A 21,241-nucleotide genomic window follows, 5' to 3' on the forward strand; every position below is an offset into this window, starting at 1 on the left:
CCCTCTCCGGTGGTCCCCTCTTCCTCCTCCTCCTCCCTCCTCCTCCCTCCTCTCTCCTCCTCCCCTCCTGCTCTCTCCACCTCCTCCTTCCCCTCCTCCTGGCCTCCTTCGATCACACACTCCTCGTCCCTCTTTCTGTAAATAGGTTTTAGTTTTTGTTAAATGTAGGTTTTTGTTTTTAGTAAATTTGAATAGAATAAAATATGAAATTGAAAAAATAAGTAAATGTAGGTCTTTTAAATAGAATAGGAATTTTTTAGAAAATTTGAATAGAATAGGAAATTATAAGTAAATTTGAATAGAATAATTAAATGTAGCTTATGGAGTTTCACTAAGTCCTAAGATGACGATAATAATGTTTTTGTTTATATATTGTTTTTGCAGAAATCAAGGAGCCCCTGCATCATCCCCGCCGTCGTCCCCGTCACCGACCCCCTCCGACCTCGATCGAGGTGAGACCAGCCACCCCATGTTGTTAATTTAATTTAGGTGTTTTAGGTGTTTAATCTTAGAATACTTTAGTATGAACCCTAGTTATGATCGAATCATGTTCAAAATGTAGGTTTAATTAGGTGTACTTAATAGAATTTAGGTGTAGATAATTTGAATACTAATTTATTTTACGATTTGGTTTTGCTTATTGAAAATGCTTAAATTGGAAAACTACTCCATCAAGTTTGAATTCTCATGTGATGTAGATATAAACATGTATATCGTGTGTTGCTCAAATAGGATATGTGCTTGCCCAAGTGGTCGGTTATGTTTGCAGGTTACACCTCCGAGTGGCCTATGTTTTGCCGGAGTGTTGATTAATTTCTATTCTGGTAAATTTCAGGCGCTCGATATGTCCTTTTTTAGCAAAGGTCATGCCGGATTTTTCCGTGAAGTCTGGCATGACTTGTGCTAGAATATGTAGGAAATATCGAGTGGCCTGGATTTTCTAGAAAAATAATTAAACGATATTTCGGGCTGACTTTAAGTCAGTCGGGGCTCCACCATATATGAGAGGACGAAGAATCCCGACTGTTGTCGTGGTGGTCATTTCTCCTTCTTCTCCTTGTGCTAGACCTTTGTTATGCACTAGGGGAAGGAGGAGTAACGACTATCACCGATGGTCGCAAATATCAGAGAGGAATCAGTGAGGGAGAGTGTCCACCATATATGAGAGGACGAAGAATCCCGACTGTTGCCGTGGGGGTAGCTTCTCCTTTGTTCTCGTGTGCTAGACAATTTGGTGTAATGCACTCAAGAACGAAAGGAGGAGCTACCATCACCGACGGCCGAATATATACACCATGTGAGCTGAGAGTTTTCAAGAAAAGACTCGACAGACTGATAGTCAACCCATGATGAATAATAATGATCTAATTTAGTTTTTGTAGTACATATATTTAATTGTACAAGTTTAATATTTGAATTATGAACATAGGAAATGTCGTCGGACGAAGGTCCCGGGGAGTGCTCCTGGTGCGGCGACAATCAGGGTTTCTGCGATAGGCCTCACTTGGTAGAAGGTCGGCGCTTCAGCATTAAGCTCGAGGAGGCCTTCGATTGTGAAATGGTAAACTATGACGCAAAGTGTTTTTTTCGTAATTAAGCTCGACTTCTACTACTTCAACGTGTAATTTTCATCTTTTACAATTCGACTAGCTTATCCCATGACATTCAAGACGCTATGTCTTGGAGAGGATGGGTTTTGAAGATCATGAGAGGAATGAAACAAAGAAAATTAACCTAAGGACCCATCATGGTATGGATTTTGAGGTAAATCTATACAATTCTGAGAGCGTATCCAATTTTGGTTGCCCGGGTTGGGAAGCACTTTGCAAGATGTATGAATTTCAAGAGGGTATGTTTTTCACCATGGATCTTGGTGATCCCGACATTGAGGTAGACAATTTGGACATTTGGGTCCTTGCTGATACACTTCCAATTCTACGGCTATGTGAGTTTCTCAAACATAGTTATTAAGTAATTTATATTGTTTATTTCAAAATAGTTGATAGCTTATTTCCATTGATAGCTTATTTTCATTCTTCAAAGAATGTGCGGAAGATGGTAGACATAACCTACTACACCGATGGCTCTGAGTTAACTTATCAGGAGAAAAATCATCTGGTCGTATTTTGTACTGACCTTGAGAATTACAATGCCTATTATCAAACTCCTCCACATTATGGTCAATACATGCCACTAGTGCACGTGTTGGACCATGATAACTTCCATGGAGATACCCTGGTAAGTTTTTTACTATTACGACATCCGTGCATCTTTTGCATACTTCTAAAACTGAACTACATTGCTAACTACGAAGTTATTACTATGTTTTTCAACAGAAAATCCCGATGGATGGTGTGCCTCATTTGATGTATCAGAATGGTCGCCTTGATGTTTTGAACATACAACCAAGTCATCCTACGAGTCTCACCTGTCCATATCGGATTTCTAAAACCGGTGAACACATGGTAATCAAAGAATGGAAAAAAATATATGGACAATCGTAAGGAGGTTCTTGGAAGCAAGATTGTGCGAAAGGCAATAATTAGAGACAGGATAATCTCCATTCTCCATAATGGAGAGTCAGGGGCTATCTTGTTTTATGTTATACCTAGGAGAAGGTAGTAGGTCCTAGCTAATACTCATGATCATGTGCTAAAAACAACTAAGTAGGATTGGTTAGATGACTATGATGATGGTATCGAGTAGAAGTTGTATGATCAATGATGATGAGTATGATTTGTTATTATGATACAAATGATGAGTTATTTATTATTATGATATATATATATATATGTGTGTGTGTGTGTATATATATATATATATATATATATATATATATATATATATATCAGTAGGTGAAATGAACATGAATTAGATTCGAGTGGAGGCAACGCGTGGTGCACATCGAAAGTACTACTAATCCAAACTAGATCAAGTTTGGATTAGTAGTACTTTCGATATGCAGCACATGTTGCCTCCACTTGAATCTACTCCACGTTCATTTCACCCACTGTTATATATAATAACTAAGCATGGTCATAAAATCATATGATAAAAGTACTGGATATAAAACCACAATGAAAATAAGCTGTATTTTTAAAAATACAGGAAAAGTTAGCAGCAACGCTTTTCATAAGAAGCGCTATTGCTACTTAGTACTATCAGTAGCGCTTACTATAGGAAAGCGCCACTGCTAATTAGGTATAGCAGTAGCGCGTCTATCCAGCGCTACTGCTACTAGTTAGCTGTAGCGCCTTAGTGGTAGCGCTTGCACAAGCGCTACTACTAGCTTAAAAACAAGCGCTACTACTAGGGTTTTCCCTAGTAGTGCGAAGTGTTTGAGTTAATTATGACTTGTGTGACGGCTCATGAGATGTGGACCAAACTTTAAGAAATATATGGTGGGTCCAATCTTGTTGATATTCATCATATTGCGGAGGAGTCAATTAAGGAGGTCTCCACATCTTCAAATCATGAAGATCTCCATGTTGCTTCTTCCTCTGTGTACTTGGACATTTCAAGTTCTTCCGCCTCACCATCATGTGGCATGTCCCATGGTAATGACATGGTGAGTGGAAATATCATTTGTGATGATGATGATGATGTGCTCAACATTGAAGATCTTTCATGCATAAAATGCTAATGTTGTAGCTTCTTTGGACTTGAACACATCTAGGAGAAATGACATACATTCTTGTGTTGATAGTCCACGCATGTCATATAGAGATTCCTGGAATACATTGTATGATGATATGCTTGATACTCCTTGTTGTCATGATCTCTATGCTTCTATTTCCTCTAGTTGTTATTTGACTAACCATGTAGAGGAAACAAGAGAAATTAGTGCACACAACACTAATGGAGAAATTGCTGAAGAGCAAAGAAGGAAATCACCATGTTGGAGAGGAAATGCTATGAGCGTCAAGAGGATGGAAATGAATCTCCTACTCTTGTTTATGAAGAATCTTCCTCTGCAAAAGAATCATCATCAACCTCCAATGTTTATATGTGCCTCATGGCAAGAGGTAACACCGAGGTATCATTTACTCTTAGTAATGATATTGATGAGGGTGATGATGAATGTGATAGGGACATGAGTCAAGAAATATTTGAAATTGGTATTTCTCTTCGTGGGGTAAATAACAACACTTATTTGATGTTTAAAGATCTTATTACTCACTTTAATAAGTGTAATGATTTACTTCACAAAGAGCAAGAACAAAATGAAAAACTTGATTGTAACCTTCTTGATGCTCTAGAAACTCATAGAGATTTAGAATCTTCCAAAGAAGAGATTAAAGTTTCTCATGATCAACTTAAAGAGGATTTTGAGCACCTTGACATTGGCTACAAGAATGTCAAAGCAGACCTCATCAAACTCTCTAAGTCTTATGAGAAACTTCAAGCTACTTATGTGAAGTCTCTAGTTTCCTCTAGCTCCTCCCATATTATCAATGATGCTTGTGCTACTAACTCTACTTCTTATGAAGCATCTATCTTGAAGGAGAATGTTGAGCTAAGGGCTCAACTTGCTTTGCTAACTAGCAATTACGGGAAATTAGAAGAAAGTCATGAAAAGCTCCCAGGCTCTCATGATGACCTTCTAGCCTCCCATGAAAGGCCAAAGTTAGCTCATGAGGCTATTGTGACTAAGGTAACATCTTGTGAGCCTCATGTGGACATCAGCACTATCTATACTCAAAATGCTTTATTGACATGTGCTAGTCCTAGTAATTCATCTAGACATCTTCTACTTCTTCTAGTACTTTTGTTGATACTAACCTTGTAGAGGAAAACAAAGAGCTCAAGTCCCAAGTCACTAATTTAAAAAAAAGACTTGGAAATATGTCATGAAAGAAATCCCTCTCTCAACGCTATCTTGAGTGTTCAAAAATCCCCTCATGACAAGGGCGGACTTGGTCTCATCCCCAAAAACAAGAAGTCCAAAAATAATAAGAAGGGACAAGATCAAGTTAAGAACCCGGCCAACATTACATGCTTCAAGTGCAAGAATGTTGGACACCATGTGAGATCTTGTCCATTGAAGAAGAAGGCTTCAAATGTGAAGCATCAAGGGAAGTGTCCTCCTTGGGGCGGTGAGTTTAGGGTTTCTCGTCGTATGGCAAGATTAGGTGTCCTATGTTTCAGATCTATTCAATGTTGAGGACTGCGGCCCCAGGGCGCTAGTCACTGAGGCGGGCACGTGCACGAAGACTTTCCTGTTGTTATCGACAAAGTCAAGCCGGATCCAGTAGAGGAGCGGCGACAACGGCTCGTTCTGGCGACTGTAGAGGTCTTTTAACGGTCTTGGAATCTCAAATATCTTTTATTATTTTCCAGGTGCTTTATACTTTTGGTGAATTTATTAATAGATCTCACTCATTCTCGTAAAAAAAATCGCTCTGCGCACCACACGCCACAAGGAAGGCCACCACTACCACCGCACCTCCTGCTCCAAGCTTCAAGTCCAAGCACACCCGGGCTGGCTGCTGTTTTGCCTCCTACGCTTTGATCCTCGAGTCTCCTAACCCACTGACACCACGGTCCCACCTTGTTGTCACCGGTCATCCCCTCGCCTGCACAGTCTCCGGTCGGCGCCCATCCACGTCGTCGTCGGACCGGGTCGGCGTCAAAGCCAGCACACCCCACACGCTGCGCCGTCCTGCCACTGACACCCGGGCCACCCTCAAGAACCGCACCGGTAAGCGGCGTCGGTCGTCTAGACACCAGAGTCACGCGGGGGACGGGGAGGACGTGGCGGCCCGCGCGGCGCGTCCCGTAGCGTAGCTGCCGCAGGAGAGAGGAGTGGAGTGGGGTGGGGCCGACGGCCATTCCGCGGTTTTAATTATTCCGGCCATTTAAAAGGGACGCCACGCCGTGGCGTTGGTTGGCCTCCGTTCCACTCCACGCACGCCCCTCTCATTTCCAGTCCACCTTCCCACCCATCGCCCTGCCTACCTTCTCCCTCTCTCTCTCTCGTCCACGCCTCCGGTCGTTCCCCTTCTTCCCTCTGTTTGCCACTCACCGGGCGCCATGACGGAGGAGGCCGAGGGCTGTGTTGTGGCCGAGGCGGCGGGCATCATCTGCTCGCTCCGCGCGGCCGACGTCGCCGGGTGGACGCCGCCCTGGAAGGCGAGCGGGCCACCGTCGTCCGAAGCCACGGGGAAGGAGGAGGCGGCCTGGCCGGCGGTGGCGCGGGGGAAGCGGACGCGTTCGTCGCGCCGCCGCTCGCCGTCGGGCTCCGGCTCCAAGGCCAACAAGGGGAGGTGGGCCCGCGGCAGCCCGGCGTCTCCGCTCGACTACAGCGGCGCGTCCAGCAGCGGCGGCGAGGACGGCGCCTTCTGCTCGCCACCGGAGGCCGTCGCCCGCGTACACGCCGAGGCCACCCCCACCGCTGTCCCAGCTTCTTCCTCCTTGGCCAAGGTACGTAGGCGAGCGCGCGCGCGTCCCCATCTGCAGTTACTGGTTTCTTCTTCCCCTCCATGCATCTCCTGTCTGTCGGTCTCCTTTCTCGTGGTTGGCTGCCTGCCCGCTTTGCGTGCTTTCCGTTCGTTCGGTACAGCGCCTGGGCCTGGTGGGACGGACGAAACTGCCCCTCCTCTGTGTCCGTGTCACCACCGAGACAGAGAGGATGAGCAACGGTGGATGACTTCGCGCGATGAAACATCACTTTTCCTCACCGCACCGCACCCGCTTTTTGTTCGCGCGACCTTTTCTCACATCTCATCCTTTTCTCCGTTCCCTTTTCTCGCATGTTTTCTTCGGTCCAAACTCGTCCTCGCATCTTGTCCCACAGATCCCTCGTCCTCGCATCGAAACAGTCCAATTCACGGGCGTCAGCTCTGAATGTCAAACCACAACGCCCCCTACTAAATTCGCACTGCTACTACTAGTACATGTCAATGGCTTCTGATTTTTTTTATCACGGTACTGTCGTGTGGGTGGATAGTGTCCGCATCGCCATGGCCATTCCGTTCAATTCCACGGTACTTCTACGTGTCGCGTGCTTGACTGCAGCACTCCTCCTTCCGTGTTCGAGGAGACGCAATTCACAGCGGTTGGTGGCGATGTGGTCATTTCGGCCGGCCCTTATCCTTGCGTGCGCTTGGATTTTTCTCCTCGCGGCGCGGTGTCAGTGGCACCGCCCGTGGGGCCGGGCCCTACCGGCCATGCAGTTGGGACTTCTCGGCGTCGAACCGGCGCGCGGTGGTCGGAGGGATCCACGTGGCGGCCGCCGATTAGCTCGACCTCTTGCCCGGGTCGCGCGCTGCCTATGGCTATGGGTATGGCCGTGCCGCCGGACGGACACGGAGGCGGGGGCGACGGCGGTAGATACTGCGTGTCGCCTCCACTTGCCTCCCGCCACGTGTCCATTAGCGCTGGCCCAGAATGCCAGCAGCAAACACAACACCTTTCGGTTGGTGACGCACGCGGTACACTAGCCCCGCAAAGGAAAAATCCTATTCAAGCAGTCGAGCAATCGCATAGGGAGCGATCAACTGGGCCGGCCCATCTCCCGCAAAGGGCCCCGCGTGTCATTGTCCCCGTCGAAGAGGAAACATTTTTCTATATATTAGTTTAATTAAAAACTCCAAGTGTGTAGATAGGATGACAGATGAGCAGGTGGTCGCTGGTGTGCCGATCGACAGATTCAAAAGCACAAAACCGTAGTGCGTTTCACGTGATTTGGCTAATGGAGCGATCGAGTACTACAATGCATGCATGCGCCGGGCCGGTGCATTGTTGGTGGGGAGTTAGTTTGGCCGGCCGGCTCATCCGTCTCATCATCATCAACATCATTCCTTCCATGCCTTCACCTAGCTTTTTTTTTTGAATATAAAGAACGTGTGTCCCTCCTGCTGTTGCTTTCGTTCCGGTGGTCGTTGGTTGGTTGGTTCCACTCTCGCTTTCTTCATTCTATTCCTACCAGCGGCATATCCTACCCAACAACTGATCTTGCAATTGCTCATCTTGTGCTGCTGCAGGTGGGATCTGCCGGAGGAGCACGACGCCCGTTGATCATGCCGGTGCCGCCGCCCCGCACCGCCGGCCAGAGGTCGCGGAAGAAGATGGTAAGTTTCACACTCGCTCTCTATCTTACGTTGAAAGCAAGTTTGGCTGGCCGTAGTGCGGAAGTACACAGGCATGTTTAGATAGCAAGGCAGGCATTTTTGAGCATTTGAATGAAGTTTTAGACTTTTACTACTAGTCTGGTTTCCATCCTATTCCTATTCCTAAACCGCGTCAGCAGCTGGCCACAGTCCACGCAGACGTAGGAGAAGTGAAGCTGTTCAAATGGCTGGCATTATTAATTGGTTTTTAGTATAGTAGCTTAGCCTGGTGGGATAAAGCGGGTGGTGCAACCACTTGCTGCCATTGGATCGAAGATGGAGAGAGAGTGCTTGGCGTCCAAAGGACAGGAAAGGCAACAAAGCTGCGTGCCTCTCCTGCCCAAAAAGATCCTCACCTCATCAACGCCGGATGGTCGGTCCGGTCCTGTCCCGTGTCCTGTCCCAACTCACGATCGATTGCATCAGATTTTCCAGTAGTATTATAAATAAACGAGAAAAAATAGATTAGCATCTGCCTCTTTTGGCGTGCCTGATTGATGTGGCCTGAACTTGTGCTGTGATTTGTTGCAGCGGCTCCCGGAGGTGAAGCAGTTGGTGCTGTCCCTGTCGGCAGAGAACGTCGGCCTTCGCCAGGTAATTAAATTAACCAGGCACCACCAATTTGTTCTTTCTTCCATTTTCTATTGGATTTTTCTTACAAAAACAATAATTATGTAGCTAATTTCATGCAAATTTATTTTCGTATTGTCCTTATTATATCGATCCCCTTGGTTCGAACAGGAGATGGAGTCCCTGCAGAGGGCCTGCACGGCGCTGTCCGAGGAGAACGGCAGACTAGAGGTGAGTGCCACGCCCTCACGCGCACTATCACACCACTCTTAAGCCCAGTTCTTTTGACAGAATCTGGGGATTCTCCCAGAATCCAACCCTTACCCAGCTTCTTCCAGAATCTTTAAGCGCCATTTGTTTTACAATCCTATCTAGTTAGGGTCTAATTAGACAGGATTGTAACACAAATGGGGCTCAAAGATTCTGGCAGAAGCTGGGTAGGGGGCGGATTCTGGAAGAATCCCCAGATTCTGGCAAAAGAACTGGGCCTTAACTTCTCCTGCCCTGTCCATTGCGTAGCATAGATAGATAGATGCTTCCAGCTTGGGTGGGATGTACTCCGCCGAGTGCGCAATCATAGGCACAAAGAAACAAAGATATGTAAATAGCTTGGGCGCCTCCACTTGCATTGCATGGTAGAGCAGCCTTAAAGCACAAGCGCGTGAGTGAATCGATGGCAAAAGAATAAGAAGGGGGAAAAAAAAGACCGCCCTGAGCCTCCCAGCGGGGCACCACACCACTGGGTGGGTCCTGCCTTAATCTCTCTGTGCTGTGGTTCGTAGCACGATTTTGGTTTTGATTCGATGGTCGCATCCCTCTCAACCACCGTTGCTGTTGTCCTCGGGAAAAACTGACTGCGACCGGTGCCGTCCGGATAAGCTTTAGGCAGGTTATAAGACGTGGATTTTCGTCGTCGTCTTGGGGTGGTGTCGCTGTCCATGGTCCGTCCCGTTTGGGTTAGAATGTGCTGATAGTTGAAAGGCCTGATCGATCGATGCCGCTAGACGGAATTCCTGCTCCGTTATCTGTTACTTTCTGAACTGAACACATGCCATTTAGTATCTCGAATTGGAAGCTCTGATCCCCTTTGCCCCATGGTTGGTTCGGTACTTGAGTGTGTGTACCCTAGGCAGTTCAATGTTACTGTACTGCTTGGGTGTGCTGTATGCGCAAGTGGATGCACAGTACTGTAGTAGGTGGAAGAAGAGGTCTCGCTTGGTGTTCACTGGTCGTACATATGCTGTCCAAAATCCTTTGGGATAAAGAAGACAAGCAAATGGATCTGTGCGCACCTGCCCGGGCGGGGCGGGCACGACGATCCCGTGCCCTTCTTTAATGCCCTGCAGCAGAGCTGCCGCACTTACTATAATCCATGGGGCATGGTGTACGTACCACCCTCCTCGTCAGCCACGGCTGCCCCGGGTGACCTCTAGTGTGGCACCACACGCATGGCTGAACGAACAAGCTGCAGTGTAGTGGCAATATATTTAGGCCTGGCCAACCGAATGAATGGTCCCTGCTTGATTTGCTTTGTCCGTGCTCTCCTCTTGTCTAGGATGGCATCGTCGCACGAACGGGGTTGCATGCTATAGTAGCTACCTAGGTCCGGTCAGTGCTCTCATGGCGAACATCCACGTCCTGACCCCTGCTAATGTAACCACTAACCACTTATTGGTACACCGTGCCTCTCCCTTGCCCAGTTAATTAATGCCGCAGAATGAATAAAACGCTGCAATCCGGACTTGGCCACAACCCTTTTCTGAATTTCCCTCTAGATTTCAGAGCCCGGTCTGTCGCTGTTCATCCGGGCGTTGGTTTGCTAGATGAACTGAAAGTTTGGAACGCTGTAATATTGTGTGAAGCTTGCATTAACATTTTTCCTTCTGAACAATTTTACAGACAAGGCTAGAAAATTCTTCTTCGTCAAGCAAGCGGAAGAGGGCCGAATCAGAAGGGGGGGAGCAGCGGCAATGGAAGCCACAGCAAGCCGGAGGCGGCTTCGTGCTCCCTGACCTCAACTTTCCGGCGCAGGATGTCGCCGATGCACCAGCGGCTCCCTGACGGCTTACCTGACAAGTTCATTAACAGTGTATAGAGGAAGAAGCTGAATCTGGGGCTGGAAGGCCTGATCTCTGATCGTGCCTGCTGGCAGGCAGGCAGAGGAACCGGCCATGTTACCTTATCTATTTTTTCTTCTTCTTTTGTTTAGCTTTGAGAGTTTTTTTTAACTGCCAGCAACGCTGGCTTTGTATTAAGATAGGTAGCGAGCACAGTTTACAGGGTAATCGCAAGGGTGCGATCTCCGATAAAAAAGCGGGTAAATCACCCAACAGGATTACAGAGGAAGATGAAATGTTTAGCACTTTTTAAGATGAAAAAGACAGGGCTAAGGGCATATGTTCAACGAGGGATGAAAACGGAGCGGAAACGAACAGAACTAGGTGGTATCACATTTTTATCGTACTTTTTTGCAGCAGCGGAAGCGGAAACAAAAACCCCGGAAATGAATACAGAAACACATATTATCAAAAACAGACATGAAGGGAATATAGACCGGGTACGGAAACAGAAGTGGACATTGACCGGAACATAAGAAACCCTTGAGTCATAGAGAAATAAAAACAAAAACAAACAAATTTAATGAAATCTTACCATGGCTACGAAATAATATGATTATATAAGCAACTTAGCATAGTATTGTAGTAGTATTGGACAATTACATACATTGCCTAGTTGAATACGTACGTGGTTGTAGAAGTTGGGCCTTAAATCATCCATTCTACTTAGTGTGTCATGATGTGTTGTTTGATGGTTGGGCTACAAAGTGGCCATAGGCCTATACTAAAAAAAAATTCCATATTCACAGAAACGGAAAGTTCTGTTTCCTTGCTTGTTTACCGGAAAATATCGTTCCGTTTTTGTTTTGTTTCCGTTTCCACATATAAAAAAATTTATTTCCATTTTCGGTTTGCAAATTTCCGTTTGTGTTTTCATATTTCTTCCCCGTTTCCATTTTCCTCCAGAAAAGTGGAAAGTTTCCACTCCATTTTCATCTCAAAAAGTATACATAAATATTTTTAATCCAGCGATTTTGTTTAGTGCTTCCGCTTCCAACGCGACGGGGCAATGCTAGAGAAGGTGTACCGATGATTCGATCAGCACATCATATCATGTCTTGCAGCGCAAGCCAAATGAAGAATTACCAGCGAGGAGGCACCCAGGCCTTCCAGAACAAAGTTCGAAAACTTGATCACGTTCTTCCTAAAACCTACATCCGGTATGCAGAGGCCGCGCTATAGGAGCCCGAGCTGGAGAGCTTCCAAATGATCTTGTCTAGCACCTCGAGCCGTAAGGTGGACGCAGATGATCAAGGCAAGGCCCACAGCCGCAGGAAATCCGCCAGCATCTCGTTAGCCAGGTTGTTGTATCTAATATCCCCGAGCCACTTGTTTTTCAACAATGCATCCTTAACCGATCTTCAATTTCCACTTGAGTGACCATACCTCGCCGGTGCAATAAGCCGCAGCTCGGAGGCGCGGAGCTAGAAGGACTCCGAGAAGCAACCAATCTCCCCATTGCCAATTGTCACCGACGTAGCCCATGCAAAGAGATCTTTGTCGTGCTGATCACACAGTAGTTCGCAGCCCACCCATGGATCCCGAGGAGCCTGCTAGGCTAAGTCATAGCCATCTCAGCCTTAGGGCGCACTCGAAATTGTCAAGTCATGGATGTCAAGGCCGCCTAGGTCAACTAGTGAGTAGGCGGAGCACCATCTAACCTTGCGATTGTCGTCGGTCAGCGTTTCCTCTTAAGGCCAAAGAAATTTTCTGCATGTTTTGTATATATCCTTGAAGAAGCCCGCGGGGGTGTAGAGCTAGCTGGAATCCCAGAAGCAACCAATTTCCCCATTGCCAATTGTCACCGGCGTAGCGCCGCAAAGAGATCTCTGTCCTGCTGATCACGCAGTAGTTCAGAGCCCACCCATGGACCTTAAGGAGCTTGCCAGGCTAAGTCATAGCCATCTCAACCTTAGGGCGCACTCGAACTTGTCGATGTCATGGATGTCGAGGCCGCCTAGGTTAACTAGTGAGCAGACGAAGATCCACCTAACCTTACATTTGCCATCGGTCAACTTTTGCTCTTGAGCCCAAAGAAATTTTCTACATATTTTTTATATATCCTTGAACAAGCCCGTGGGAGCACGGATTTAGGTGAACTCCCAGAAGCAACGAATCTCCTATTGCCAATTGTAACCGACGTAGCCGCCGCAAAGAGATCTATGTCCTGCTAATCACACGGTAGTTTAGAGCACACCCATGGACCCTGAGGAGCCTGCCAGGCTAATTCATAGCCATCTCCGCCTTAGGGCGCACTCGAACTTGTCAATGTCATGGATGTCGAGGCCGCCTAGGTCAACCAGTGAGCAGACAGAGCTCTACCTAGTCTTGCATTTGACGTCATTCGGCTTTTCCTCTGGATTCCAAAGAAATTTTTGGTATATTTTGTATATATCCTTGAAGAAGCCCGCGGGAGAGCGGATGGCTGCCAGATCAAAGATAGGGATGGCCCCAATGACAGAGTGCGCAAGTGCACACTGCATAACATGATTGTTTAACGTTCCCTTCCAACCTACAAGCTTGGCCTTGATATGATAGAAGAAGAACTGCCGATGGACTCTCCTTGGTTTGGCCTAACGTGATTTGGAGCCCCAAGTAGGTCATATGTGATGGGGAAGCCAACACACGCACCTCCAAAACCATGTCCGACAGTATCCAGGCCGATGTGCTGACACCTGATAGGCACGCCCGATGATTTGTTGGGGTCGGGATACCGATATATCGCACCTCGGGCTTTGTGAAGTGTCACAAAGCAAAGGGAATATCGTATGATAATCGAAGTTTCACTCGAATGTCATATATGTGAGTATAGGGGTCAACATGGATGTCCACGGTTATGTTGTTGATCACTGAACGAAAGAAAGTTTTGTTCATGTCCATATTTCACCGAACCTACAGGGTCACGCGCCTATGGGAATTACAGTTTATTAACTTCTAGTGGATTAGTTTGGGGAATTTTGGTTTATGAGAAAATATTACCGGAATAGTTTTGGGAATAAAAGTAATAGTTTGAGAGAAATTGGAAGTGTTTCGGGGTTATTGAAAATGTTCCGGGGAGTACCGGGGAATGATATATAGGCGAAAATTGTTATCAGGGACTTAAGACAAATTGTAAAGGGCTGCAATATTTATTGGGAGACCCCTAGAATTTATTTAGAATCATTGTGCTAATTGCAGTAATAAAAGCATTTGAGGGAATAGCTAATGGGCCTTATCGACACCATTGGTGGAGGCACCCCCTCCACCAGGGCTTGTTGGACAAGCTATGTGGGGAGATTGGAGTTGGAGGACTCCTCCTCTAGGCCAGCTTGAGGGGGAGCCCCCTCCAAGCCGGCCTCCCCCTCTCCCTCCACTTATATATACTCAAAGGGGGTGCGTGCCCTAGATACACAAGTCCCTTTTGTTTCGGGCCCCCCTTCTCTGTAGTTCCTCTAGTTCTATGATCTAGATTGATTTCTCTTAGTTCTCATCATAGAGAAACCCTTTGTGGTTCTCTTCATCCCACCTCTAGTTCTCTAGCGACGTCAAGCTCTGAACGACAAAGCGCCCCCAGATCGTGAAGCCCGTACACGTGCAGCCCATAGAGAAGTCGTGCTTTCAATCTTCAGTTCGAGGGATCGTTCGTGAACAGTACAAGGGATTTGATCAACGATCTACACCAACTCTTCTTCTGTTGCAACTCAAAGTTGGTAATGATCCGATCTAACCTCTATATGCATCTTCATAGTTATGCGGGATCTTGATCGTAGGGCATTTTTTTTGTTTCCTACTACATTCCCCAACACACGCGTGGATCCGGTGCGGGCTAGCTAGAGTCGACGGGCCACGCCATAGGGTTGAGACAGCTAGCGCAACATGATATGTTCCTGTAGGCTTTGTCTGGTGGTGGGGGTGTGTTGGGTGTTTGCGGTGGTGGTGACCTAGCCCAAATATGCTATCCGAGGGCACCTATAGGCGTCACCTCGCTCGGGCTGCTCCGAGAGAAACCGTAGATGTGGGTCTCCCTGATCGGATAATGATGGAACCTTCAGTGTCGTTCTCCCTCCTGGGGCATTGCTATGGAGCAGGTGCTCGCTAGAGGAGCCAAGAGGTGGTGCAGTGTGGTATCTACCTCATCGGCGGGTCTCGACAGCGTGACGCAGGGGGGTCTCGACGTTGGACGTGTGCTGATAAACACGTGCATAGTGCTGGCATTGTCAGGCATCGACGATAGTTTTGCCTGGCAAGGTCAATGCGTTGATCTCACTAATAGGTGTAGTGATATAGATCGCCAGGAAGATGGCTTTGGGTTGATTCCATGTGTTTGTTTTGTCAAACTCCATTGAATAATATACTTCCTCCGTTCCATAAAGTTCTGAATATAATTTTTTTTAAGTCAAACCTCACTAACTTTTATCAAGCTTATGGAGAACAATATTTACATCTAGAATGCCAAACATATATCAATAGATTCATCATAAGACGTAGTTTCATATTATATTTTTTTATTGTAGATATAAATAGTTTTCTTTATAAACCTGGCTAATATTTTGGACTTCCAAAAAATCTATATGCACTAGGTTACGGAACAGAGGGAGTATAATAAAAATAACTTTGTGCATTGCTTTATAGTTCTACGAGAAGAATGACACCCCTGTGATCAAGATCTAGGCCCATCCGTTCCTAAATATAAGACCTTGCCATTTCTCCACATTTGTGCATGGTTTGAGCTACGTGACTTGAGTTTGCACTGTACTTGATTAATGTATCCGCATATGCAGGGATTTGTAACCTTGAGTTTTACTTACCACTTGAAGAGCACATTGTCACGTTTATGTGATGTACACAAGTCTTTTCTGAGAAGATTTAATGGACTCAGAGTGGGACTTCATGTGTGGCACTGGCACTTGAGCGCCGCTCGGCAGATTCAACAAGAGAGCATCGACAATTTCCCCAACGCATTGTGTTTGTTTGTTTGTTTGGTTACAGGAACCAAGTAGCACGCCTGAAACTTGAGCTACATTGGTAAAGAAGAAGAAGAAGAAGCGAGCGGTAAAACTCAGAACTAAACAAAAGAAAAAGAAAAAGTTTATCAGCTAAGGTAATGAGACCGGCGGGCTCCTCTCGTTCCCTGGTAGCACGCCAGGCACGGTAAGAGATCGCTCCTCCAGCTTTCTTCCCTATACACGGTTAATAAACTTGTCAGGTTGGCCGTGAGGGAGCCGCTGCTGGTGCGTCGGCGACATCCTGCGCCGGAAAGTTGAGGTCGGGGAGCGCAAAGCCGCCACCGGCTTGCTGCGGCTTCCTTTGTCGCCGCTCCGCCTCTTCGGACCCTACCATCTTCCGCTTGTTCGAGGAGGAAGAATGCTCAAACCTTGTCTGCAAAATTGGTCAGAAGGAAAAGTCAGTACAGGCTTCACACACAGCCAGCGCTTGAAATTCAGGTAACAAACCGAACCCGGATAAAACCACTATTGACCAAAAGCGTCATCTACCAATCAATAGTTACACAAGCAGGAGAGCACGGACAAAGCAAACACAAGCAGGGACCATTTCAGTGGGTTGGGCCAGCCTAAATATATTGCCACCACAGTGCAACTTGTTCACCTACGTCTACGTGTGTGGTGACACTGTACACGGCACACGGCCACACACAGCGAATTGCTAGCAGTAGTACGACACTAGAATTTGGCCGGAGCTGACAGAGGAGACCTGGGTGGCTGAGACGACGATGGTACGTACACCACTACGATTATAGATTTATAAGTAGTAACTGCGGCAGGGCTGCATTAAACAAGGTCACGGGATCGTCGTGCCCGGCCGGGCAGGTGCGCCCAGATCCAGTTACTTGTTGCAGGTAGGATCGGCGGCAACATGGCATTCTTTATCGCAAAGGATTCTCTTCTTGACAGCGTACGTACGGCCAATGAGCACGGAGCAAGACCTTTTCTACTTCAACCTACTACTCCTGTACTGTGCATCCATTTGCACATACAGTAGACCCAATAGTGGTATTGAACTACCTACAGTACACCCACTCAAGTATCGAACCATGGGCCAAGGTGATCGGAGCTTCCGTTTTTTGAGAGATAATGGACATGTGCTCAGTTCAGACATCTTGTCTTTTGGCAAACATTCAGATATCTCGAGCAGCGATCAGCTGCCACAAGCAGGCTCCAACTCTCTGCTACCACGACGAGTAATTTGAAACGGAGGGAGTAGTACGTAGGCACATCATTCTTAGGGCCTATTTGGTTTCAAATAAGTTGAAAAGTGAAAAAAATGACTTATTTTACCGAACAGACCCTACTTATAAGTCACCCCAACTTATAAGTCATAAGTTGCTCCACACCAACTTAAAACTTATAAATCATCCTCTTTTGTGTTGGTCCCACCACCTGCATGATGTTGATTGGTGTGGAAAGGTGTGTCAGGTGACTTATAAATCAGGTGACAACCAAATAGGCGTAACTTATAAGTCACTGGTTTTAAGTCATCTGACTTATAAGTCGGGTGACTTATTAGAACCAAACAGACCCTTACCCCGCCGGGCCCATGTACAGCGACACCACCAGAAAGGCCAAGACGACGACGGAAACCCACGTCTAAACCTGCCTGCCTAAAGCTTATCCGGACGGCACGGGTCGCACTCAGTTTTCTTCCCCAAGGACAAACAGCAACAAGAACGGTGGTTGAGAGGGATGCGATGCGACCATCAAATCAAAGCCACACTCCTCAATGAAACCCAAAAAATCGTACTACTACTAGGAACCACAGCACAAAGAGATTAAGCCAGGACCCACCCAGTGGTGCCCCGCTGGGAGGCTCCGGACGGTCCGTATTTTCTTCTTCTTTTGCCATCGTTTCATTCATTCGCTTGCGCTTTAAGGCTGCTCTAGCAACCATGCAAGTGGAGGCCCCGAACCGATTTTTCTCTCTTTCTTTGTGAGTGCTTATGATTGCGCACTCGCCACTCGGGCGGAGTACGTCCCGCCCAACCTGGAAGCATCTATCTATGCTAATGCTGCTACGGAGAAGTTAAGATTGGTAGTGCGCGTGAAGGCGTGGCACTCACCTCTAGTCTGCCGTTCTCATTGGACAGCGCCGTGCAGGCCCTCAGCAGCGTCTCCATCTCCTGTTCAACGGAAAGCGGATAATAAGAATTTAGATGCAAATTCGTGTGAAATTGGCGACAGAATTTGTAGAATGTGAAATTCATGAAAAGGTTAATTACCCGGCGAAGGCCAACGTTCTCCGCCGACAGGGACAGCACCAGCTGCTTCACTTCCGGGAGCCTCTGCAGCAAATCACAGCACAAGTTCAGGCTTGATCAAGCAAGCCAAAAAGGGCAGATGCTAATCTATTTTTCTCCTTCGTCATTTCTTTATGGGCAATCTGATGCGATCGGTCATGAGCTGGGACAGGACAGGACCGGACCGGCAAGACCATCCGGCGTTGATGAGGCGAGGATCTTTTTGGGCAGGCCGAGGCAGGCAGCTTTGTTGCCTTTCTGGTCCTTTGGACGCCAAGCACTCTCTCTCTCCACCTTCGATTCCAATGGCAGCTACTGGTTGCACCACCCGCTTTATTCCACCAGGCCAAGCTACTACTAAAAAACAATAAAGAATGCCAGCCATTTGAACAGCCTCACTTCTCCTACGACCGACTCCGTCTGCGTGGACTGTGGCCAACTGCTGATGCGGTATACGAAAAAGATGCAAACCTGACTTGTAAAAGTCTAAAAAAAAATACATTCAAATGCTGAAAAATGCCCGCCTATCTAAACATGCTTTCAACGTAAGATAGAGAGCTGAGTTTCAAGCTTACCATCTTCTTCCGCGACCTCTGGCCGGCAGTGCGGGCCGGCGGGACGGGCATGATCGACGGGCGCCGTGCTCCTCCGGCAGGACCAACCTGCAGCAGCAGCAGCAGGAGGGGATGAGCAATTACAAGATCAGTTGTTAGCTAGGAGCCTAGGATATGCTGCTGGTGCTGGTAGGAAGAAAGCGAGAGCGGAACCAACCAACGACCCGCAAAGAAAGCAACAGCAGGGAGACACATGTTCTTTATTATCAAAAATAAAAAAGGAAACCGGTTGAAGGCATGGAAGGAATGATGATGTTGATGATGATGACGATGATGAGACTGATGGGCCGGCCGGCCGAACTAACTACCCAACAACAATGCACCGGCCCGGCGCATGCATGCATGCATTTGTACGCACCAAATCACGTGAAACGCATTACGGTTTTGAGCTTTTGATGAATCGGTGCATCGGCAGTGCGTGTACACCAACGACCACCTGCTCATCTGCCATCCTATCTACACACTTGGTGTTTGTAATAAATAAACAAATGAATATACAGATAGAAAAATGGTTTCTCTTGGACGGGGACAATGACATGTGGGGCCTGCGCGAGGCCATGTAAGTACGGTTTGGGAAAGCGGTGGTGTGCCGTGTGCGTCACCAACCGAAAGGCGTCGTGGGTGCTGCTGGCGTGCGGGACCGGCACTAGCGGCACACGTGGCGGGAGTCGAGTGGCCACGACACGCCGTATCTACCACCCTCGTCCCCGCCTCCGTGTCCGGCGGCACGGCCATGCCCGGGCACAAGGTCGAGCCAATCGGCGGCGGCCACGTAATCCAAACGTCTACGTTGACACCGATTCCCAACTGCATGGCGGGTAGGCCCGGCCCCACGGGCGGTGCCACTGCCACCGCAGCGCGAGGAGAAAATCCAAACGCACGCAAGGATAAGGGCCGGCCGAAATGACCACACCGCCCCCCACGAAGGTCTGTAGTTTGGGGAAAGGCGTGAAAGCCGCAGCCGTAGCTCGTGGTCAGGAGGCGGATCCCCACACCACCAACCGCTGTGAATTGCCACGGAAGGAGCAGGATGAGTGTTGCAGGCAAGCACGCGACACGTACTAGTACCATGGAGTGGAATGGCCATGGCGATAAAAAGAAATCAGAAGCCTTTTTTTGTTGAAAATCAGAAGCCATTGACATGTATTTCTAGTGCAAATTAAGTAGGCGGGCGTGGTTTGACATTCAGAGCTGACGCCCGTGAATTGGACTGTTTCGGTGGGAAGACGATGGATCTGTGGAACCATAAGCGGGGTATCTGGAGTTGGACCGAAGAAAACATGCGAGAAAAGGGAACGGAGAAAAGGATGAGATGTGAGAAAAGGTCGTGCCAACAAAAAGCGGGCGCGGTGCGGTGAGGCCAGAGGAAAAGCGATGTTTCATCGCGAAGTCATCCACCGTCGCTCATCCTCTCTGTCTCGGTGGTGACACGGTGGAGGGGTAGTTTCGTCCGTCCCATTAGCAGGAGCAGGCGCTGTACCGAACGAACGGAAAGCACGCAAAGCAGGCAGGCAGCCAACCACGAGAAAGGAGACCGACAGACTGGTTGGAGGGGAAGAAGAAACCAGCAACTGCAGATGGGGACGCGCGCGCTCGTCTAGGTACCTTGGCTGATGAAGAAGCTGGGGTGGCGGTGGTTGGGCCGGCGTGCCCGCGCGCGAGGGCGACCGCCGCCGCCGGCGGCGAGCAGAAGGCGCCGTCCTCGCCGCCGCTGGTGGACGCGCCGGACCCGGACCCGCCGCTGTAGTCGAGCGGGGACGCGGGGCTGCCCCGGGCCCATCTCCCCTTGTTCTTGCTGGCCGCGGAGCCGGAGCGCGACGCCCGCGTCCGCTTCCCCCGCGCCACCGCCGGCCAGGCCGTCTCCTCCTTCGCCGTGGCTTCGGACGACGCCGGCGCGCTCGCCTTCCAGGGCGGCGTCCACCCGGCGAGGTCGGCCGCGCGGAGCGAGCAGATGATGCCGGCCGCCTCGGCCTCCTCCGTCATGGCGGCCGGTGAGTGTCAGGCAGAGGGAGGAAGGGGAACGACCGGAGGCGTGGACGAGAGAGAGAGAGAGGGAGAAGGTAGGCAGGGCGATGGGTTGGAAGGTGGACTGGAAATGAGAGGGGCGTGCGTGGAGTGGAGCGGAGGCCAACCAACGCCACGCCGTGGCACAGCTTTTAAATGGCCGGAATAATTAGAAGCGCGGAATGGCCGTCGGGCTCACCCCACTCCGCTCCTCCCTCAGAGCATCTCCAACAGTCGCGCTATAGCGCCGCGCGCAAAAAACCTTTTAGCGCGTGCGCTGCGGCTGGTTTTGCGCGCCCGCCTGCGCTGGCTCCAGCAGCCGCACCATAATGCAGCACGCACGCGCGCCGTTCCAGCAGAGCGCAAAAATACAGCGCGCGCGACTCGCCGGGCATTTTGCATATATGGATATTTTAAACAAAAATGAACATGTAAAATTTGACACAAACAAGTTGATGAATAAAAGTTCATGCCCACAAGTTCATCAAAATTATGCCCACAAGTTCATCCAACCAAGTTCAAATGCAAACTAAAAGTTCAAGACATGAAAGACACATCAAGCTTCATCACCGCGCTAGGGTTTCCGGCGGCGGC

The 21,241-nt window shown here is 48.5% G+C and overlaps 2 protein-coding genes across 2 annotated transcripts; one reads left to right on the top strand and one right to left on the bottom strand.

Moving 5' to 3' along the window:
• Positions 1–5,895: 5,895 nt before the first annotated feature.
• LOC119341239 lies at positions 5,896–11,085 on the top strand. The gene is made up of 5 exons (XM_037613111.1): positions 5,896–6,423; positions 7,986–8,072; positions 8,643–8,705; positions 8,853–8,912; positions 10,581–11,085. Exons 1-5 carry the CDS (start codon positions 6,034–6,036, stop codon positions 10,740–10,742), a joined length of 762 nt encoding a protein of 253 aa, XP_037469008.1. The 5' UTR covers positions 5,896–6,033; the 3' UTR covers positions 10,743–11,085.
• A 4,618-nt stretch (positions 11,086–15,703) lies between these two features.
• LOC119341279 lies at positions 15,704–20,804 on the bottom strand. Its single transcript, XM_037613159.1, has 5 exons — positions 20,249–20,804; positions 18,605–18,691; positions 18,012–18,074; positions 17,853–17,912; positions 15,704–16,156 (listed from the first exon to the last, which is right to left on the bottom strand). The coding sequence occupies exons 1-5, from the start codon at positions 20,624–20,626 to the stop codon at positions 15,980–15,982; spliced, it is 765 nt and encodes a 254-aa protein (XP_037469056.1). The 5' UTR covers positions 20,627–20,804; the 3' UTR covers positions 15,704–15,979.
• Positions 20,805–21,241: the final 437 nt, after the last annotated feature.

The sequence above is a fragment of the Triticum dicoccoides genome, chromosome 7B, assembly GCF_002162155.2.
Source record: "Triticum dicoccoides isolate Atlit2015 ecotype Zavitan chromosome 7B, WEW_v2.0, whole genome shotgun sequence".
Classification (NCBI taxonomy): Eukaryota; Viridiplantae; Streptophyta; class Magnoliopsida; order Poales; family Poaceae; genus Triticum; species Triticum dicoccoides.